Source organism: Telmatherina bonti, assembly GCF_933228915.1.
Source record: "Telmatherina bonti genome assembly, chromosome: 12".
Lineage (NCBI taxonomy): Eukaryota > Metazoa > Chordata > Actinopteri > Atheriniformes > Telmatherinidae > Telmatherina > Telmatherina bonti.
In genome coordinates this window covers 17,756,710-17,776,498 of record NC_136610.1, presented here as the reverse complement: position 1 = coordinate 17,776,498, position 19,789 = coordinate 17,756,710, and the positions used below count along the sequence as shown (strand labels likewise).

General features: G+C 38.8%; 1 protein-coding gene across 1 annotated transcript in view; it reads left to right on the top strand.

The window, feature by feature from the left end:
- Positions 1 to 19,789, top strand: part of fgfrl1a (fibroblast growth factor receptor like 1a) — a 79,995-nt gene that overhangs the window by 26,458 nt on the left and 33,748 nt on the right. The window contains exon 3 of the mRNA XM_079250421.1: positions 8,863 to 9,135. Within this exon, the coding sequence (XP_079106547.1) occupies positions 8,863 to 9,135 (273 nt within the window). The remainder of the gene's footprint in view (positions 1 to 8,862; positions 9,136 to 19,789) is intronic.

The following is a 19,789-nucleotide window of genomic DNA, read 5'->3' as shown; positions in this document are numbered from 1 at the left end:
ACAGAAACAAGAAGAGGTAAGAAAATACTGCAGTTTGGCTAAATAATCTGCTTCTGTTAATGCTGCATTGTGCAACTAGCATTACAACATTAGTATTATTAAATTCAGAGTGATTTATAACTTGATTGAGACTTAATGTAGTATTCAGTAAAGGCAATAATTGAATTTTTGCAGTTGGGACAAATACTTTGGTAATGTAACTTAAGCAGACCACACACTTTATCATGCTGCAGCAAAGCAAACTTTGTCTTTTTTCCAGACCCTGTGTTGTGCTAAAGGTAAGCGGTAGAAATGAACATGTATATATTAGTAGAACAGTTTGGTAATACCAATGACCTCTGCAGTGTTGATTTGTCCATTGGTGTTAGAGACTTCTGAAAAACACATACTTGTTTCATATCATACACACACTCACACACCTCCACCTTGCAGTACATCAATGCTATGTGCTGCTGTTAAGGCTTCTCCATCAAAAGCATTCCTTGGCCCTCCCCTTGCTCAAGTCTCACTCTCCTGCCAACAACAATGTTGAGCTGGACTCTGCAGACCCATCTGAGTCAAGTTGCAATTGGACATTAAAAGCATTAAAAGGCCAAACTCTTAGGGTGATATCACATCAGGATAGTCTGCTAGACTCGGTCCAATGGGGGACTTGGTTCAGTTGTAGTCCATGCTGACTAAGATCGCAGTCACATTGCACTTTGATGCAACCATTAGAATAATATATCCCCATTCTCGTCAAAGTTGGCACTACACTAGTATTTAGCAAAAACAAAAAAAAAAAGTAATGACCTACGTAAATAAGAAAAATCTGTTGCAGGTTAAACATTGAGCACAAAACTATCGCTATTTCAGGTTTTTATTTTGTCTTATGCAAGTATACTGCAGAAATACACTGAAACAATGGATGCAGTTGAACAACAGACAAGGCAGAGGACTCTTATAGTGGCTCTATTATGTACATTTCAGTCTAATTTATTTTAATATACAAGTCTGGAAGGGCAAGAAATAATCAAGCACAAACCCTTTCATTCATTTTGTATTGATCCTCTTAGATCAGCCTCTGCCAGAAACAAACAAACAGAGAAAGCTCTGCCCTGTGTCCTGCCTGCAGGCTGCATCTGATTGGTCAACGGCTGAGCAGTGCAGGTGGGTGTGGCTTTCTTCTCATGAATGTGCTCAACCTAGAGAGAATGACCAATCACTGAGTCCCTCCCCCGGGACGTCACTAATATTTAGAAGAAAAAAAAACTCTCTAAAACCAATTGTTTCTATCTCCATGAACATGTGTTTAGGTGATTAAAAAACGGCACTGCTCATATGTCTGAGTATTCAACACTATAACACTGTAGAAAGATCAGAAAAGTAGAAATAGCCTAATAGCATAATAGAGCCCCTTTAACAGGATCGCTATGTATGTACAATGCAATACTATGCCAAATGCAGGAAATTACTTTTTTTGTAGTCCGCTTCCTGTATTTGGTCTGCTTGAAATGGACCGAGACCAGACCGAGTCCTCTTTGATCTGAATCAGAATTTGTTTGGCACATTCATAGTTCCACAAACAAAGTGGACTTTCTGAGCAAACAGACTCGGATTCTAATAAGATAAGGCTGATGCGAATGTGTCTAAAATGAAAAAGGCAGCCTTGGATGTCACACCCTGTCGAAATGTAAAAGACAGAAGAATGACCTCTTTGTGGGGGCCTTTTAACATCTTCCAAGAAACCTTATTTGTGACCTCACCTTGTCACATAATTTTTGTTACTTATTTATTTCATTGGTCTGGGAAAGATATTATAAGTATGAGAACAAACATCACAGTAATAAGTGACACATCAGAAGACTAGTGAAATCAGAAATGTACTAGAAAAGCACTCAGAGCAAAGACCTCCGCAAAGCAGCACATTTCCACCTTATGCTAAAGTCCCGTATTTATCTTTTTACTCTATTAGATTTATTGATGATCAAAACATACCATTAGCATATTAGTTAAATATTCATTTAAAACATTGCAACCTTGTTATAGATCATTTTTCATTTTTATTTCAACAGAAAATCAAACAATATATTTATAAACTAGCAATATGCAATACACCTGATGCACATTAGACTTAATTAGCAGACTTGTGCAAAGCTTGACATTAAACTCTGAACAAGTCTGTTAATTACCCATGGATTTGAGTCAGGTGTGTTGCAGCAAGGAAACCAGAGCTACCTGCCTTGTACTGGGCCTAGATGTTCTTTCAACATGTGTAAAATAATGTTTATTTGATGAAGTTTTTTTATTTTACAAACCGACTCTATGCTGACACTTTTCTAGTTTTTTAAATACATTATAATTTAACCAGCAGTTCTGTCTATATTTGGATGTATGTAAAAAAACAATAGTCCTAACGTTCTTGTAATAACTGTTACTCAACATAAAACCGAATTTACCATAATATTGTTGTATTCTATAAGAGTGCTATAACCTACCTTTTATATATTTTCCATACCATGTGGATTTGCCTGTATAATTAAGTTGCATAGTGTGTAAAAAATAACAGTACACAGTTTCTCTATCTCACTAGGGTAAAGATTTTTATTTTTAAATTCCTGTGTACGCAATTTCTTCCAGATCATGCCTAAAATTTTGATGGAATATTAAAAAAAACTTCTAAAATTGCTACCAAACAGACAGACAAATAAACACAAGCAAAAACACAACTTCCTTCACAGAGGTAGAAATATAACTTACACTAAGATCCTTAGGTATACACAGGGAGTGTATCTGCAAACATATCAAATGTTAACATATTGAAGCTTTACTGGCACTACAGATGGATTTGTTTTCAAGATCATAGTGGTGCATGCGCAGCTAGGGGCCAGTAAGCAGTGCCAAACCCAGGTTTTATGACAAACAGAGGGCCCTTAACAAAAATTTTAGGAAATGCCGCCTAAAAATTAGATAACTGGTATCATTTATAAATCTGGTTGGTTGTATAGTATAACTAGTCAATGAACAATTTAACTTCCAAGAAACTAACATTATTACCATGTTACTGTTAATGTCAAAGAATAGACATGTTTGGTTTGAAGCAATGTAAAAAACGAACCCACATTTGAGGTCACATTCTGAACCTGGTTATTTCTAAAGGTGTGGATATTTCCACTGTTGCAGTCACCGCCTTGGCCTTGTCTGACCATTTTTGTAATTTGTTTGATTTACTGATACCAATATGGTCTCAAACCTAAAAAAGGGAATGCAGGAAAGGTGCATTGTGGAGAAAAACATAACTTCAAATTCATTATGAGCTGTACAAACACAGTACACTGGCAACAGCTTTTTTTCTCAAGTAACCAAAGATAGCTGCCATTAGGCCACTCCTAAAGAAAAGGAAACTAGATGTCCCTATAATGATCATCTGCAGACCTGTCTAACCTCTCTTTTATATCCAAGATTATTGATAAGTTGTATTTATTCAGCCTAATAGCTTTTTAAATTAAAGTAGAAATCTTGATAAAATTTAGTCAGGCTTTCGACTTCATCACAGCACTGAAACAGCTCTGGTCAAAGTCCTAAATGACATTGGGTTGAATTCTAGTCCTGGTTCTGCTGGATCTTTTTACTGATACCTTAGATCACAGAATCATTTTACACAGGCTGGAAAACTGGGGACTGGACGAGTGGTCTTTAACTGGTTCAGGTTCTATTTAGACAGTCAGAGTTATTTTGTTACAATCTGCAGCTATTAATCTCAGCCAGTGGCATGACTTGTGGAATACCACAGGGGTCAGTCCTTTGACCTCCTCTGTTCAACTATACATGCTCCCTTTGGTCTAATACTACAGAACTATAATATCATTTATCACGACTATGCAGCTAGAGCTTGAACAAAGATTAAAAGATGTGAACACATCACACCAGTTTTAAAATCTTTACACTGGTGTGATGTGTTCACATCACATTACATACTCAGTTAAGTATGTAGTTTGTGCTCATTAAAACTTGCCAAATCCTCAGTGCCAATGCCAGACAGCTATTGGTGCATGTTTAGGGCCAGTTTTAGGTTGGATGATTGAAGTCTGAAGAAACATGACATAATAGGGTTTTTAACAATTCTAACAATCATACACACTGGAATGGCGTCCATTCTACAACCCGCATTTATTTCAAGTCAGCCAGTGTGGTTGTCACTCAGCATGTTTAAACTGCTCCTGCAATTGCTCAGTAGGTTTGTGGTCAGGACTGCAGGACTGCAGGGCGGCCATTCCAGCCTCTCCTCTTCCAAATTCTAAAGGTTGCGTCTGAAATAACCCTTACTCTGGGGGCAAGCACCATCATCACTGAGAATACATTAAGGTCCCAGACTGCTGAGGTCTGGGATTACCACTGGTTGTAGAATCTCATTAAAATCTCTCTGATTATCTTCAAGGATGACAAGCTGGAAACTGCCACTCTTCTCCATCTCATTGCCTTTTCTGATTTGGCTTTTTCCAGTTCAGTTTTTATTCTATTGAACAGAGCTATAGAAGGTGCACTCGCATATCAAATGAATGAAGCTTAGACCCATTACTTATGCAGCTGTATTTATATATGATTCACAGAATACTGTAAAATTGAGTTGGTTTTCTATGTTTTGTTTTTCAGTGGTACTCAGTGGAAAAGTTTTAAAGTGTTTCATTCTGCAGTGGATAATTTTCCTGTCTGTTTTAGTAAATAAGGATGCCTTTTGATAAGGATAGGGATTTCCTAAAGAATGACCAAAATAATTTTAACATCCAGGAATTCTGTAACTACAGGACACTTTTGCACCACTCAGTAAGAAAAAAAAAGGCGAAGAAATACAGCAAAGATTAATTGATTTTATATGGAAAAGCTGACGTTTTGGCGTATTAAAGGAACCTCCAAATAAAACCTCATTCATCAGCGGGTCTTGGGCAGTGTATTTTCAGATGTTTTGGGAGTTACTGGTAAAAGAACAGAATGTTTGAACTGATTTCCTCTTTATTTGGCCTTCAGATTTCTCCCTCGCTCCAAGCAGAGGCTGGACAGCTCTGAGCAGAATTTTATGTCTGCAGGAGCTGTGTGTGTCATAAGGTTGGCTGCATTTTCCTGTCGTTAGTTTGCAGAATACCAGACATTCTCATTAAACCTATTTACACACTCTTAGCTGTATAACAGAGGGAGGGGGTGCAATGTTTTGGTGGGGTGTGAAAGACAGACAAAATCTCTTCAATGTGCTACAAATTGTTGTGGGAAGTCCGTTGTTGCAAATGCACAGCACAAGCTGAAATTGCTCGTGTACAAATGTTTACACAAACTAGCTTTACACCAGAAGATAAAAACAATGATAATAAAGCACACAAAACAATTTCATCATGACCGCTCTAGGTTCAACGCTGAGTTTGTCTTTGTTAATATTATTTATTTGAAATGTTTTTTCACTATATCATTGAAAAAAAGGAAAGGAAAAAAAGAAAATGTACTTTTACAGAATAAAGTTTCCCCTCAGTTTTCCAGGTGATAGAAAGTGTCACAGGACTCATGTGGTAGCGATCTTCCCCAATTAATGGAAAGTTGGCAGTTCAGACCTTGTTTAATCCTGGTCAATCTAGTGTTGTCTGTGGGCATGATTCTTCCCTTACTTTACCTACAGTGTCAGCATTGATGATGCATTGGTCTTTATGAATGTTCAGGTGGTCAGAGATGCTATAGGTGTGGATTGGTGTAGCCGTTGCTTCATATTATATGAAGAACAGATCTAATGTAAAATGCTTTGGATGCTTCAGAAGTTGCTATATAATTCTAATCCATAATTATTGCTGTCATTATTTAAGAAAAGTTTTATTGTGCATTCTGCGTGGTTTCTGTGGAGTCATCTGAGCTGAGTGTACACCTCCTCAGCAAGTGGCCATATTACTGAATTCTTTCAATGCATGAGTCTAACTCATGAGAATTACCTTGTGCTCATAGACAGATGTTGATGCATTTTTCCAGACTAAACTGTATATATTAATGCAGAATGCAAAAGAGTTACATAAGTCTTTCAGCTCCATATTCACCCGTAAATGTGCAGAAATGCAGGCGTACACACTCTGACCCTGTGTCTCGTGAAAGAGAAGAATCAATTTTTTTACTTGCTTCAGTTTCAACCCCCAGAGAGAGATTTTAAAACTTTACTTCAGTCATGGAACTAGGAGGAGGAGGGGGAGGAAGTGAAGGAAAGGAACGAGAGAGAGGAAGACGAGAAAAAGTGGCTGCTTGTGTTCCCTTCAGCGAGGAGAGAGATTTGGAAGGGAGAGATGGGGACGTAAAAGAGGAAGAAGTAGGAGAGGCTAATTGTCGAAAGTTGAGAGGTTCAGCTTGAGGTCCTGCTCCTGTGGTCCCCTGAGGAACATGTTGGGGAAGCTCTGTGTGGGTGTGTGTGTTTGCGTATTCGGATCTGAAATAGGCAAGAAGCCAAAATATCACTCTTGAGAGAAAGAAAAGATTCTGCTGTGGAAGAAGAGGATGGTGCGAATGATAGTGATGAAAGAGGACAAGCAAAAGCAAAATGGAGAGAGGGAGAAAGAAAGGAAAAGAGTGATGACAGGGAAAAAGAGAGGATGGGTGGTGGTGGTAAGAGGAAGAGAGAGGCCAAAGGCAGGAAAAAAAGAGGTAGCAGGGGAGTAGTAGGAGTTCAGCTGAATGTGATTTCAATCTGTTGGCGAAAGAAAAGAAGAAATGAATAGAAAGGGAAAAAAATAACCTTAAAGGAGTCTGTGGAAGTAAGAAATATGAGCAAAAGAGGTAAAAGTTTGCAAGTGAAAAAAAAAGGAATGCTATGTGGAGGGGTATAAAAAATAGGGAGTTGGTTTTCTGCTGTGTTAGACATATACTTTTTTACTGTGTTCTAGTAGAGCATAAATAAAAAATAAATAATCAAATGAATAAAAAAAACAACACAACCAAGGAATCTAGGTATAAATGGATAACCAGAAAACAAAAAGAAAGCATAGAAAATGAAGAAAATGTGAAGTAAGCCATTAAGCTGAATGAACACATTCCCCATGCAGGGAAGAGGAGGATAGGGTGAGCAGAGAAGAAGGGAGGAACTTCTGAATACCTTTGTGTGACTAATGTCTTTTTCACACATTTCACTTCCATCCATCCATCACTGCACCCACTCCCTTATTCCCTGCTTAAGAAAACTGCCTGTTACAACAGCACATAGAAACTCACATACCTGATCTCCTATTTGGATAAATTCTACTATTGTATTTTTTTTAGCCCTCCTACAACTACAGAGTGAGAAACAGATGAAAGCTGATTTTTTTGGCGACATTTCGCAGCTTGCTGGTGTGTGTCAGGTATTAATCTTTTTTGCATGAAGTCTCTAATTTAAATGTGCTCTCACACTTTTTTTTTTAATGCTGATGTTGCTTGTCCTAAATAAAACATAAAAGCATAGAAAAACATAGATATTTTCATCTGGTGAATGACAAATTAACATCAACAGTTCAAAGAATGACCATTAAAGGATTATTCCAGTCTTAATCTGACTTTACATGTCAACCTGAAAAATGAGGGATAAGTGTGTGCAGGGAAGGATTATCAGAAGAGAAAGGATTATTTTGTTTATTTTGCAGTGGTGGTCTCTAACTATGGACTGGATTTGAGTTAATATAAAAATAGCAAGCACTGGATAAATTCTGTAATAATTAATAAATCTTTTTTTAAGACAAATGTCTTCTAAGTGACAAATAAGTGTAATAAAAGTTAAACAAATCTGAAATGTGTGTTTTGTTTCTCCTATTTGTCATGTTTCTTAGATAAGCCTCTATCAGGCAAGATTAGCCACAGCTTTGTCTTTCCCTGAAATGTTTACCCTGCAGGACATGACCTGAAGCAAGTTGTCTCCCTACAACTGCCTTTTGTTTTCTGTCATTTTATTCTACATGGTGGCCTATTACTTTGTTTGTGAAGTATTGTTTTAACCTAAAAGGAGTAACGAAAGGTCAAATGGAGATAAAGAGCCAGCATTGAAACTCGTTAACTCCCACAGCTCTTCTGCTTCCATGTCACCAGCTTCCTGTTTGTCTTTGGTTTTATGCCTCTCCTCCACCGCATTTCATTCTTTCTCTTTTCAAATTTACTCCCTTGAATTCCATCCTCCGCAATTCTCTTAATTTCCTCTGTGCTAGTTCTTTTACCTCCTGTCCTTCTTCCTTTTTCCTCCCCTTGTTCCTATTTGTTCTCTCCATCATCTCCTCCCACCTTTCCAGTTCAATCAGGCTACTTTGACACCCCCTTTTGTTTTTTTAGTGTGCGGTTGCTCAGTAGACTGGCTACTGAGCAGTCAAGGTCACGCCTGATTCTCAATTTCGGCACAGTATCACTACTGATATTAAGTCTTCTACCCGAGGTGTAGTTAAGCCATCGAGGACTTCTATTACAGGAAAATTCTTGTGTATGTCAAGCAGAATTTTGAAACCACATATTTTTTGCTGTTTTTTTTTTTGTTTTTTTTTGTTTGACTTTAATTTTTAAAATTGATTTCACGGTACACTTATAAAATCCAACACTCCAGTCATTGTCAGGTTTAGAGCGATAAACAATAAAGTCTTCAACCCCTGTTCTACTTGGATCCAATACTTATAAGGAAAGACTTATGAGTCCTTCAGGCTTTCCCTTCATTACAAAGAAAGGTTGCACAATAACATGAAGTGAAATTGACCAGTAGAGAGAATGATCTGCTCATACTTTGCTGAAAATCAGTGGTCAGCAGCAAATCATGAAAACTGTGTTTTTTTCCCCCTGTTTTTTAAGTCAAAACAGCTGGATGTTGCTGGTATTGATGGTAAATTTTTTTTTTCTTCTCCTTCTTCTATTCTATAGGTCCTCCCAGAGTTTCAGAGAGGGTCACGCACCGTCAGAGCATCCGCCTGGGTCGCACCGTGAAGCTCCCCTGCCCTGTGGAAGGCGATCCCCCTCCCCTCAACATGTGGACAAAGGATGGCAGGAACATCCACAGCGGCTGGACGCGGTTCAAGATGTCGCAGCGCGGCCTGCGTATTAAAGAAGTGGAGATCGATGATGCAGGGACTTACATCTGTAAGGCTACCAATGGGTTTGGCAGTGTGAACATCAACTACACACTCATTGTCATAGGTAAGCATTTTGTTCTCATCCCCTAAAACACTTTAAAAATTTCCTCTCTGAACTATACTGAAGTGTCCTTTCTTCCCAAACATTCCTCAAACAAAATTGTTAAAAGATATTATAAGCACATGTTTTTTCACTTTAAATGAAGCCATTGTTCTTTTTCAGGCGGTAAAACACTGCTGTCTGATTTGATTTGAAAGTTTGTTTGCCTATAATACAAAAAAAAAGGAAATGACACCAAAAAAATACCCATATAATAAAAATCTCTTTGTTTGAAAGGAGTAGGATGAAACCTGCACTTATTTAATCCCACCCCTTCGCCATACACCCATTATTTATAAATACTATTATTTGTTGTCCGAGTCTTCCTGCTTGTGACTAGCATTGTGTGAATGAGACTTTTGTTTTTGCTGTGGCCATGTTTGCATGCGAGGCTCTGCATCAGCGTGGAATGTCATGTCTGCATGTGCATTCCTTAAACGTCGCTATAAAAAGAGACATTGTTGCGCCATGCTCCTTTTTTCCTGAACAACGGCTCTGTAACTTCTTTCCCAGCATGTCGGCATGTCTGGGTTGGTGCATTTTCACAGCTTTGTCTCAGCTTTTCAGATTGTTACTTTTCATGTGGTGAGGGTAGTTTGTGACCCTGACGACAACCTTGCAACTCAAACACAGGTGTGTGTTTTTTTCTGTCCTGATCTCAAATAGCCGCTTCCCTCAACTCCTATCCATGTAAACAAAATACCTGTAGGAAGGACATTGTGTCAGGGCACATTTACAAATACGAGCCTTGGCATTGGTCAACTTGTGTGTCTGGGTCGGTGTGTCAAGACTTACTCTACCGCCCTGGTGTGTGTGTATGTGTGTGTGTGAGTGTGCATCAATCGATGTGTTTGTGCACATGCCAGGCTGTGTGTGTATGTGTCAGGTTTCAGTCAGTAGAGTGGATGCCAGCAGGGAGATTAAGTCTGCACAACGTTCCAGAGAATCTGACTAAAGCATCTCCCTTTGCTCTGTGTCGGCACTTCAAAGACGGAGTTGAGTAAAATGCTCCGATACAGATATAACTTCACATTATTTCTGTGCTGAATGACTGAGGATGATACACATTCTCAGTGTCCCAGTAAATCTTTGTTTTTTGAGGAAATCCTTTTACTTAAACTCAGGCTAATTAGATTTTAACACCACCTATTTGAAAATGAGGTAGAAGAACTAATGACGTGATGTTTTAGGTGGATGTTTTTTGATAGTTAGTGACTCATAAGTAGAAGTGTTTAGGTTAATTTCCCTTCTAAAGATGGTTAGTTTTATATAAACAATAATAGATATAAACTATGTATTAATCTTTTTTTATGTTTAGTCGCTCACATAGATTCGTCATCTCTATTAATTAGCACTATAAATTGGCTTATTTCCAGAAAATAATATGCTTTTATGCTCTCCAGTAATCATAATCGGTATGCGATTCAAAGCTTCATCGGTCTTGACCTGAACTTCAAAGAAAAGCTGGCATATAGAGGACAGGAGGGTGCGGAGAGGTGGAGGGTGGCGAGGGGCAACAGCTGCCGCTGAGGTCATCCAGGCAAGCAGCTGCTGTCCCCCCAACCTCCTCCTCCCTACACCCTCATTCACTGTTCCTTTTCACAAACTTCACATGTGCACACACAGACATGAAACAGTAACAATGAACTCCATAAATCAACATGATCACATAAGTTGTTTATGAATGATAACTTAGTAACACAAAGCACTGAGGGATTTAAGTACACCCATTTATGGGGTAAAGATTTAGCACCTGAAAATAATGCTTGCAAATAATTTTAGTCTAAATTTGTAAACCAAGTTTTGTCACTTTGCACAACACTTTTTATTGTATAATGCACAACGTTTGTGCACAATTGTCTAGTACACCAAGTACGTTGTTGCACATGGTAGAGCGCTAAAAACTTAGCAAACTTAAACTATATTTACCAATTTTTTTAGATCCTCTTATGACTCTATTGAAAGAAGCGATTATCACCAATTCTTTCAACTTTTTCTTGTGATATTAAAGACTTTTGGTGTGTAATGTGAAAACACAGGTCGTTTACTCTCTTGAGCAGCTGCTGCTACGTAAGCCTTTCCTCTGCCCAGGAGAAAATACCAGAAACTTGGTCTTCATGCAGCATCCAGCTTCAGGCTGCAGTCAGAGCAGGAGGTGAACACCTCTGCTGCATGACCAGACTGAAGTTTCCACTGGTTTATATATATATATATATATATATATATATATATATATATATATATATATACATATACACACATTACCAGTCTAAAGTGTGTCCAGACTTTTGACTGGTTGTGTATATATCATTGTATTCATTCTTTCTTTGGGATTCAAGTACTGCCAGGTATGTGACAGTCGCAGATGTATGACTGACACTTGATTGGCACCTAAATGATAGATAGACATAAAGGAATGAGGTTCTGGAGCCAGAGGTGATCGCATATCACCAGAATCTTCCAAGATAACCACACTCACCCCAACAGAGCCAGGATCATTCCAGACTACCTCCAGAATTTGGGTGTGGAGAGGATGGACCTGAGCCCAATTAAACCCTTGTGTGATCAGCTTGGTTGTACTCTGTGTTAGAATGACCAACACAACCATAGTGGAGATCATTACTCCTGTAATGAACTTGTATATCAACCAACTATGAGTTATTACCACCATGTCAACATCTGGATCACATTTTTGTTTTGTTTTAGTTTTATTTAGTTTTTTTTTTTTTTCTTTATGACCCTGTCTTGTCCAGTATAAAAACAAACAGAATGGTGGTCTGTGTGGCAGATTGTGCCACACAGATTTGCTCAATGGAGGCATGTTGTATATATGGCTGCCCTTGAAACTTTAAATCTCTTTATTTTATTTGTATTCTTTTTTATAAGCTCTGATATATCAATGCCAAATCTGACAGGGGAGACAAAGGGGGAAAAAAAGTAAAGCTAAAATTTAAAAAGCAGAGAGGTAGGGAGACAAAAGGACAGAAATAAAACATGGAAGGGAAAGTTACCAACAGTACTTAAAAAAAAACAGAAATGATTTCAATATTATCCAAGGAAATACATTAAAGAAATAGAAGAGTGATATGAAAAAGCACAACGAACAACGAACAGAAGTACTCGCGGAGAAACATACAGATACACAAACATCAGCTGCAGCTAGCTGAATGCAGATGGAGACGGGAGCACCTCAGCATGCATGCACCTGTGAACATGCAAGTGTGATCATGCAATGAAACATGTGCCTATGAGGAGACTGCGACCATGCCCAACCCCAAAACATCAGGAGAAGGCACAGAGCCCAGGACAGCCAGAGCAGAGAGAGGGCTGCGCACCCACCCATCCCAGAACAAAGGAGGCCCCAGGCAGGACCCCCCGGTGCCATGGAGCAGGGGCATCAAGACTCAGGCCGCATGGAGAGCCAGCACCCCGCAATCCCAAGTACCACCCTTGTACCCCAGCAGAGCCCTCTCCGGGACCGTGACGAGACCAGACCACCCTGGGCGGAACCACCGCAGCCAACGCCATCCCAATATCATGACTCGGAGTCTACACTGGAACTGTCCCCACAGTAGAGGTCTCCCCTCTCGACATTGCAATATTTTGCAACTAATTCAGTTTTAAAATGGATGCATACAGTATCTATGCTATCATTTAGTTTAAATGATGCTAAACTTTAGTCTATTTCTCAGATTTTGCTCCTTGTTTTCTCCTATTTCCTCCATCACACCAACTACAAAAGTAATGCAGCATATAATCATGTCATGTGATGCAAGAATTGCATCACATGCATAAAAAAAAAAAAAAAGTAATTTTTCAAGAATATTTCGAAGAATAGTTTCAGCTTGAGTCATATGATATACAAACTGAAACTATGTTAATTGTCACCATTTGGTGATTACAAAAATGGCGCCCAGACACACTTTGTTGAAGGTTTACTTTTAGGGATGACCCCTTCCTGTAATTCAAGCCAGGAATCATGCCTCGGCATCTCCTCAGAGAGGTAGTCAGCATGAAAAGCAGTGTTTTCATAGCTGGAACATTCTGGATTGGCAGTGATGTTTAAAGCATGAGGGTTGGATGGGTGCAGTTGGTCCCAGTCGAAGAAGTGAAGGCATGTATGTCTACTTCTGGATTAAACTGGACCAAAACAAAGAGTGTTTTTATGCTGTTGTTTTATTTTCTGCTGCTCTGCTGAGATTTCTCGCGCTTGTTTTGCTTCGCTTCCTCTCTTCCCTGCCTCCTTTCATCTCCACCCCTCTCCTGTGTGGTCCCGCTGTAATTATTCTATGACCGCTCCGTTTCACAGTAATGAGCCCACACCTGCATCTTATAGCCTCTTCCTCTCAATTTCTAACCCAAAGTATCTTTAACACCTTTTTTCTATTAGCTCTCTCTTTTTGCGCCTTTTCTCCTCCTTCTTCAGTCAGCTGGCTTATTTTTCTCTGACTGCGTTTTAATTTGTATCAATATTTTCACAGTTTCCCATTTTTTCCTCACACATGACAGCATTTGGTTGCCATGAACCCATCCACTGTGCTCCTGCCGACTGGTTGTGGAAGGGATGTAGTGGCGTTTTTTTGTTTTTTTTTTTCAGTCAGGTTTTTGTTGGCGGGGCCAAATTAGAAGATTCCTTAAAGTGTTTGTTCTTTTATTGTGAGTCAGTTGGCAAATGTTTGTGTGAGTAAATAGTCTGTGTGTGTGTGTTTGTGCTTGTTTATCTGAAGGCTTGTGTATGTCTTGGTGCAAGAGGATTTATGGGACCACCAGTAAAGTGAAACTGAAAAAGATGTTACTTTTATTCTGCTCTGCAAACCTCAAAGTCTTCACAAACTGAAAATTTAACAACCCTCTCAGTTGTTCCTCCCACTGTCTTTCTTGATCTTTGTTTCTTCTCTACTGCTTTTCACTCAGTGTTTCCACATCATTTACATGAACTTCAGGTTTTTTTTTTCTCCCCCACATTAGAGAATGAAAGAAAATGTATAGTTTAAACCAGATGTGATGACAAGGAGAGCGTGTCAGGGAGCAGAGATGGGAAGCCGTGCGTAAGAAGGAAGGAAGGAAGCGAGTCAGAGTCATATAATTGCGCTCACGTAAAAAACGCAGCTGAGCGCGTTCATTGATACACTTTGACAGTGTGCATGCAGGTCCATTCATAAGAGACTGTTGTGGTGATTTGTGGTGATTCAAGAGCTCAGACACCACGGCTAACATCTGGTCATAATTGGATAACGGAGGACAGAAATGCAGAGAAAGATGTCAGCAGCGAATCTACAGTATATTTGAATCAAGCAATTGCAGAGAATTTATTTTTGATTAAACATTAAATATATTGTGAATTCATATGGGAAAAAAATGTAATGAGAGGACTGAACATTACAAACAAAAACAGGACTCTACTTCTTCACTTATGTGATGTGGTTTCAGACCACAGTTAGTCCACTAACTCTGCTGAATATATCTAAAACCCACTATCTTCCCATACACCTTGACATCATACAGGTTAGTTTACTGTGTCCTGACAATTAATTCTAATCATGCATGTTAACTAAATGATATCAGATTGTTTGTTCACACTAACTTTGTTTCCCAGCTCTTTTGAAGGCAAACCACACTCTTCCTTATCCCAGGTTCATTCTGCAGCTGTCTTCCTGCCAGAAGCTAACACATCAGATCAAGTTGCAGACCAACATCATCTCTCTGTCCATCAGTCCCTCCATCCTGATTCCTGCTCCATGTTTGCATTCTCAGATTTCTGAGGTTTTAATTGAGATATCTTGTGCCTCATCTAGAGAGGATGTGGAGGTGGCCAAAGTTTGCACCCTAATTCATAGGAGTCTCACATACACACACACTGAGAAATGTGCGAGCATGTGTGATTGCACAGAGCCCAAAATGAATCTCAAATAACCCAGTGTCAGTCACACAGCCTCACCCACCTACTTGCTAACATACCACATCTGCTCAGGTTACACTCAGCGGTGTCTCACTAATCGTAGAAAAATGCATGGAGTGAACCTGGCGCTGCAGCTCGCTCCAAAGAACGTGGTGTTCATTTGTCTGAGAGTTTAAATTCGCACAGGGGGATATATCAGGGAGGAGGTATCAGTCATGATTTAAAGTACATAAAAAAGATGTTTTAAGATGTCTTGTGCCTGTGAATTTAAAGAGCAGCGAACATCTGCTGAGTTCTGCAGCATAAAGATTTGGTTGGAGAAGATATGAAAGTTTAGATCGCAGCATGAACTTTAATTATCTCAAAGAAATGTGCAGCATTAGCGGTGATGAAACAAGCTGGAAATGTGTGAAATATGTGTTGAGTGAGAAGATTCAGGACGCACCAAGTCTCAAGTTCCAGTGTTACTGACTGAAAATCAAGACAAGAATTGCCTTGTTTTTTTCCTAAAATGACAGATAAATGAGAAAAATGAAAACAATGTATGACTTGTCAGAATTAGATTTGTTCATTTAGCACTTGCAGAATATGAAAAAAAAAAAAAAAAGCATTGTTGATAGTTCATTTATATGTGCCTGTTTTCACTGTGATGATTGTTTTTTGCTGTTGTGCATCAGGTTTCTTCCTTTCTCTTTGGTCCTGCATTTGTAACAATATGCCGCCCTTACAGTGAGGTAGACAAAGCTGTTTCTCCGGAAATCAGGGTGGCACTGTGGAGACATAAGATGTAAACATGCTGGTGTGTATGTGCATGTGTTCGTGCACATATAAAAGAGCACGGCGGGACTGTGGAGGTCCAGATGGGGGAGAAAGAACGGAGTCAAATTTCAAAAGCTGTTTTCCACCTTGTTTTTGTTGTACAGTTAAACAAGCAGATGCACAAAGATATATTTTCCATATCTTCTTGTATATACATATCAACAAAAGGGGACGGGTAAATATTAGTCCATTTGCTTGCATATTCACCAGATTACAAACACACACGTCCTCAGTTGCACACTCATCAGGGCCCCTGGCCTCCATTTCATGGCTGTCTGTCCCACATCCTCCTGTTCTGCCTCGTTTGATGTCTTGAGATGGAAAGAAGATGGACAGGATGGGGAGATGTCAAAAAAGAATAGAAGAAAGGTTTTATTTTCTTCCTTGTCTCCAGTCAACAGACACCAACAAGTCCCGAAAATTAAAGAAATCCATGTCTGGACAAGTTGAGATGCCACAGAGGGCTGTATCTTCTGTATCCAGTGACACTCAAACTACATCCACAGAACAAAAACACTTCCTCTTACCTGGCACTTGCTGTAGGTGGTATGTAGGAAACCAGTTGTAATAATATTACAAATAAGACATTTGGGGTTTCCTCATGGGAGGTATGTTTCTTTATACCTTTATTTCCTTTACATCCTCTCGCCTTCATTCAGCCCAGTTTCTTTGTCCCCTCTACAACTCCCATTTCTCTCTCTTTCACTCACAACCTTCCTGCAGTTGCATCTTTCTACATCATCAGTCAAGTGGGAATGTCTTTTCCCTAGAGCATCTTTTGCCTCCTCATTCTTTCCCCTCTTGTTTGCCTTCATGCTCCATTTGCAGTTGTGTATGCACATGTGTCTGCGTGGGGGTGAGCATGGCTTTCTTATACAGATTGTGTGCCAAGTCAAGCTCTCACAGACCCCTAATGGGTCTTAAATACCCTTTGCTAGCTTTGACATTTCAATTCTTTATTCTAGATGCCATCTGTCAGTCAACAAGCCGCTTTCTAGAGGCTTTCTAGAGGCCCAAGTAGTGACTCATTCTGAGGAGGAAATCCACCCTAAAACTGAAGTGGGAAACATTGTTTACGTTATGGAATTGAATTATTGCTCATTTCACTGAGAGGTTTTATGACATTACACAAAATTTAAAGTCTTCCAAGCGACATGTGTCAGTCATATTAAAAAAGGATGTCTTTCAAACACATGTTTTACATTATTTCTTTTCTTTATTTTCCATTAATGAGTCATTAAATTAAATACATAAGTGAAATTTAAATATGTCTTATTCTAAGTTTGCTTGATTGCACATTGGAGTGATATACATGTGTTATAAATTAGGGATGGGCATTTAAGTGATATTTGAAACACTAGTCAGGCATTTCAAAGCCAGTTAGTCATGATATAAAAAGTGATTAAATTAAAAAAAAAAAAAAAAAAGGTATTATTTCCAAAGGGAAACTGTAAAATATGTTTTTTTGTATAATGTGTGTATTTTGTGCATGAGTGTTTTTTACATAGTTATGTTTTTAACATTGTCTAGGCTCCAGTTTCCTTAATTCAGTGTTTCTCAATCCAGGTCCTCAGGACCCCAGCCCAGACCCCATCTTTTAGACATGTTCCTCCTCTAGTACACCCAAGTCAGATTATGTAACAACCTTGTGAAGTTCTTTGCAGCCTGTTAATGAACCCTTTATTTTATTCGGGTGAGTAAAAGTAGGGTTACCTGTAAAACTTTCAGGGCAGGGGGTCCTGTGGACCTGAAAGAGAAACATTCTCATTGTTTTTCAGCAGATGGGTCTGACAAAGTGGCTCAGAGAGATGCTGCTGTCGAACCTGGTCTGGCAAAATTTATGGCTATGCTATGCAATGTGAACTAAACACCCACAGTGCCCGAAAGAGGATTCAGCAACAACAAAACCTGTTATTGTCTTTCTCTCTGGTGTTTTTTATCCTGAAGCAAGATTTCTGTGGCAGTTTAGCAACCACACTGCTCTGGTCTGTTGCCTCCACTGTTGGTGAAGCTTTGATAGTAATAGCTATTCAGCTTTCCTGCTTCCTTCTCCAAACTGAGGTCAGGAAGCTATGACAAAGTAATTACTCCTTGGCTGAAGCTCCAGCTAACTTTAAGGTAAACTCCTTTCATTTTACCTCCAGCAGTAGCAAAGCAGACATGGAACTCTGCTGTAACTGAGCTTGCAGCAAAAACCTTTGCTGCTAATTACGCAGTTCCTCACAACTAACTTCTGTCTCTGCTTCGACGTCCCCCCACTCTGACTCAGTCTGTCCTCTAGGTCTAGCCAGCTGCCGTGCTGTCTCTTGCTCTCTGTAGCACAACTTTAGACAGGCTACGCTGTAAACAGGACTATGTCTCTGTGCATTGAGACATGCTAATTCTCGTCCAAACAAAAACTCGACTTAATGCGCCATTAGTTGTGCACATGCCTATTATATATGCTGTGCAGTAGTCTTTTATCAGGGTAAATGATCTCCCACCGTCATCCATTTACAATTGGAAAAAAAAATGTTTTAGCTAAATTGTGTTGTAATTCCCATAAATGTAAGAAGTTGTATAGCTTTTTTCTTCTCTTCCATCCTCTTTAAATTTTGTTTCAGGGTGGAATTTAGCTCTAACTTAATTTGCCAGCTGTTCACAAAATCCAAAGCAAGTGTGTTTCCAAAGCAACTCTCCCATAGCTAATATGAGGTGTAACTTTACTTCTCTGTGTGTTTTGGCACTACGGCTTCTATTGAATGAATAAGTCTAATGCAGGTAACAAATGCAGCAGAATTTTCAATCTATCAATCGGTTCCCTGTTACATAATGAAATACCTTCTGTCCCTAAGTGTGACTAAAATGATGAGATTGAAGTGATTATTTGAGAATGTTGGCTACTGCAAACTGTTATCAGTTAAACAGTTCCTTGTCATCAAGATCAACACTCTCAGTGTCAAGGTGACTTTAACAGCAACACAGGGCAAAGGAAGAGGCAGAGCAAGAAGAGGTTAGCAAAAAAAAAAAGGTAGAGAACTAATGGAGATAAATAAGAGAGTGCATGCAAGACCAAAGAGCATGAAGAAAGGCTAGAACTAACAAATCTGCTGATTATTAGATGTATAGATTTTATTTAATATGTTTTTGGATATAAAAGAGATAGACGATTATGATCTGACAAGTCATACTGTACATATGGTATGTTCAGAGGAGATTTTGACATTGTTCTATGCTCCAAGATGATCAGCTAAAGGGACACATCAAACAGCAAGTTTCTTCTAATAACATTTACAAATCAGTTACAGATGTGAGCTTAACTGTAACTGCATTAATTAAGAGTCATAAAAAGCTATTACTACTTTCAGCAGGGCTGAATAAGCCAGAAGCAGGTACGTTTTATTTTAAAATGTGTACCTAAGGTCTACCTGCTGTTAGATTGCAGATAAATTGTAGAAACATTTATAGAATTATGCAGAATCATTTTTTGACTCATTGGATTTTGATAATATAAATAAATGATTAATTCTGATTGTGTTAAACATGTTTTTAATTTCATATTGTTTGGTATGTGGTTTTCTATCAGCACCAATATAACAACAACCCTTTGTTTCTAATTTTTTAAGGACTTTTGGCCACTTGTGTTCCTTGTTTGAAAGTTGCTTTATCAGAAAGGGGGCAGATTGGAATGAGTGGCAGCAAAAGTGAACAGGTTTAGATCTCTGTGCATTGGGAGCCCATACAGCTGACCTTCCTGTTACCCTCCAACTTAACAGTCTGAACAAAAATAATAATATAATAATAATAATATAATAATAAAAATAATATCAGACTGTAGGAACTAGATAGTTGAAGACAAGCTTCCCTCCAACATTTAATTAATTTAATATTTCATTGGTTAGCACCATCATTCTCACTGCT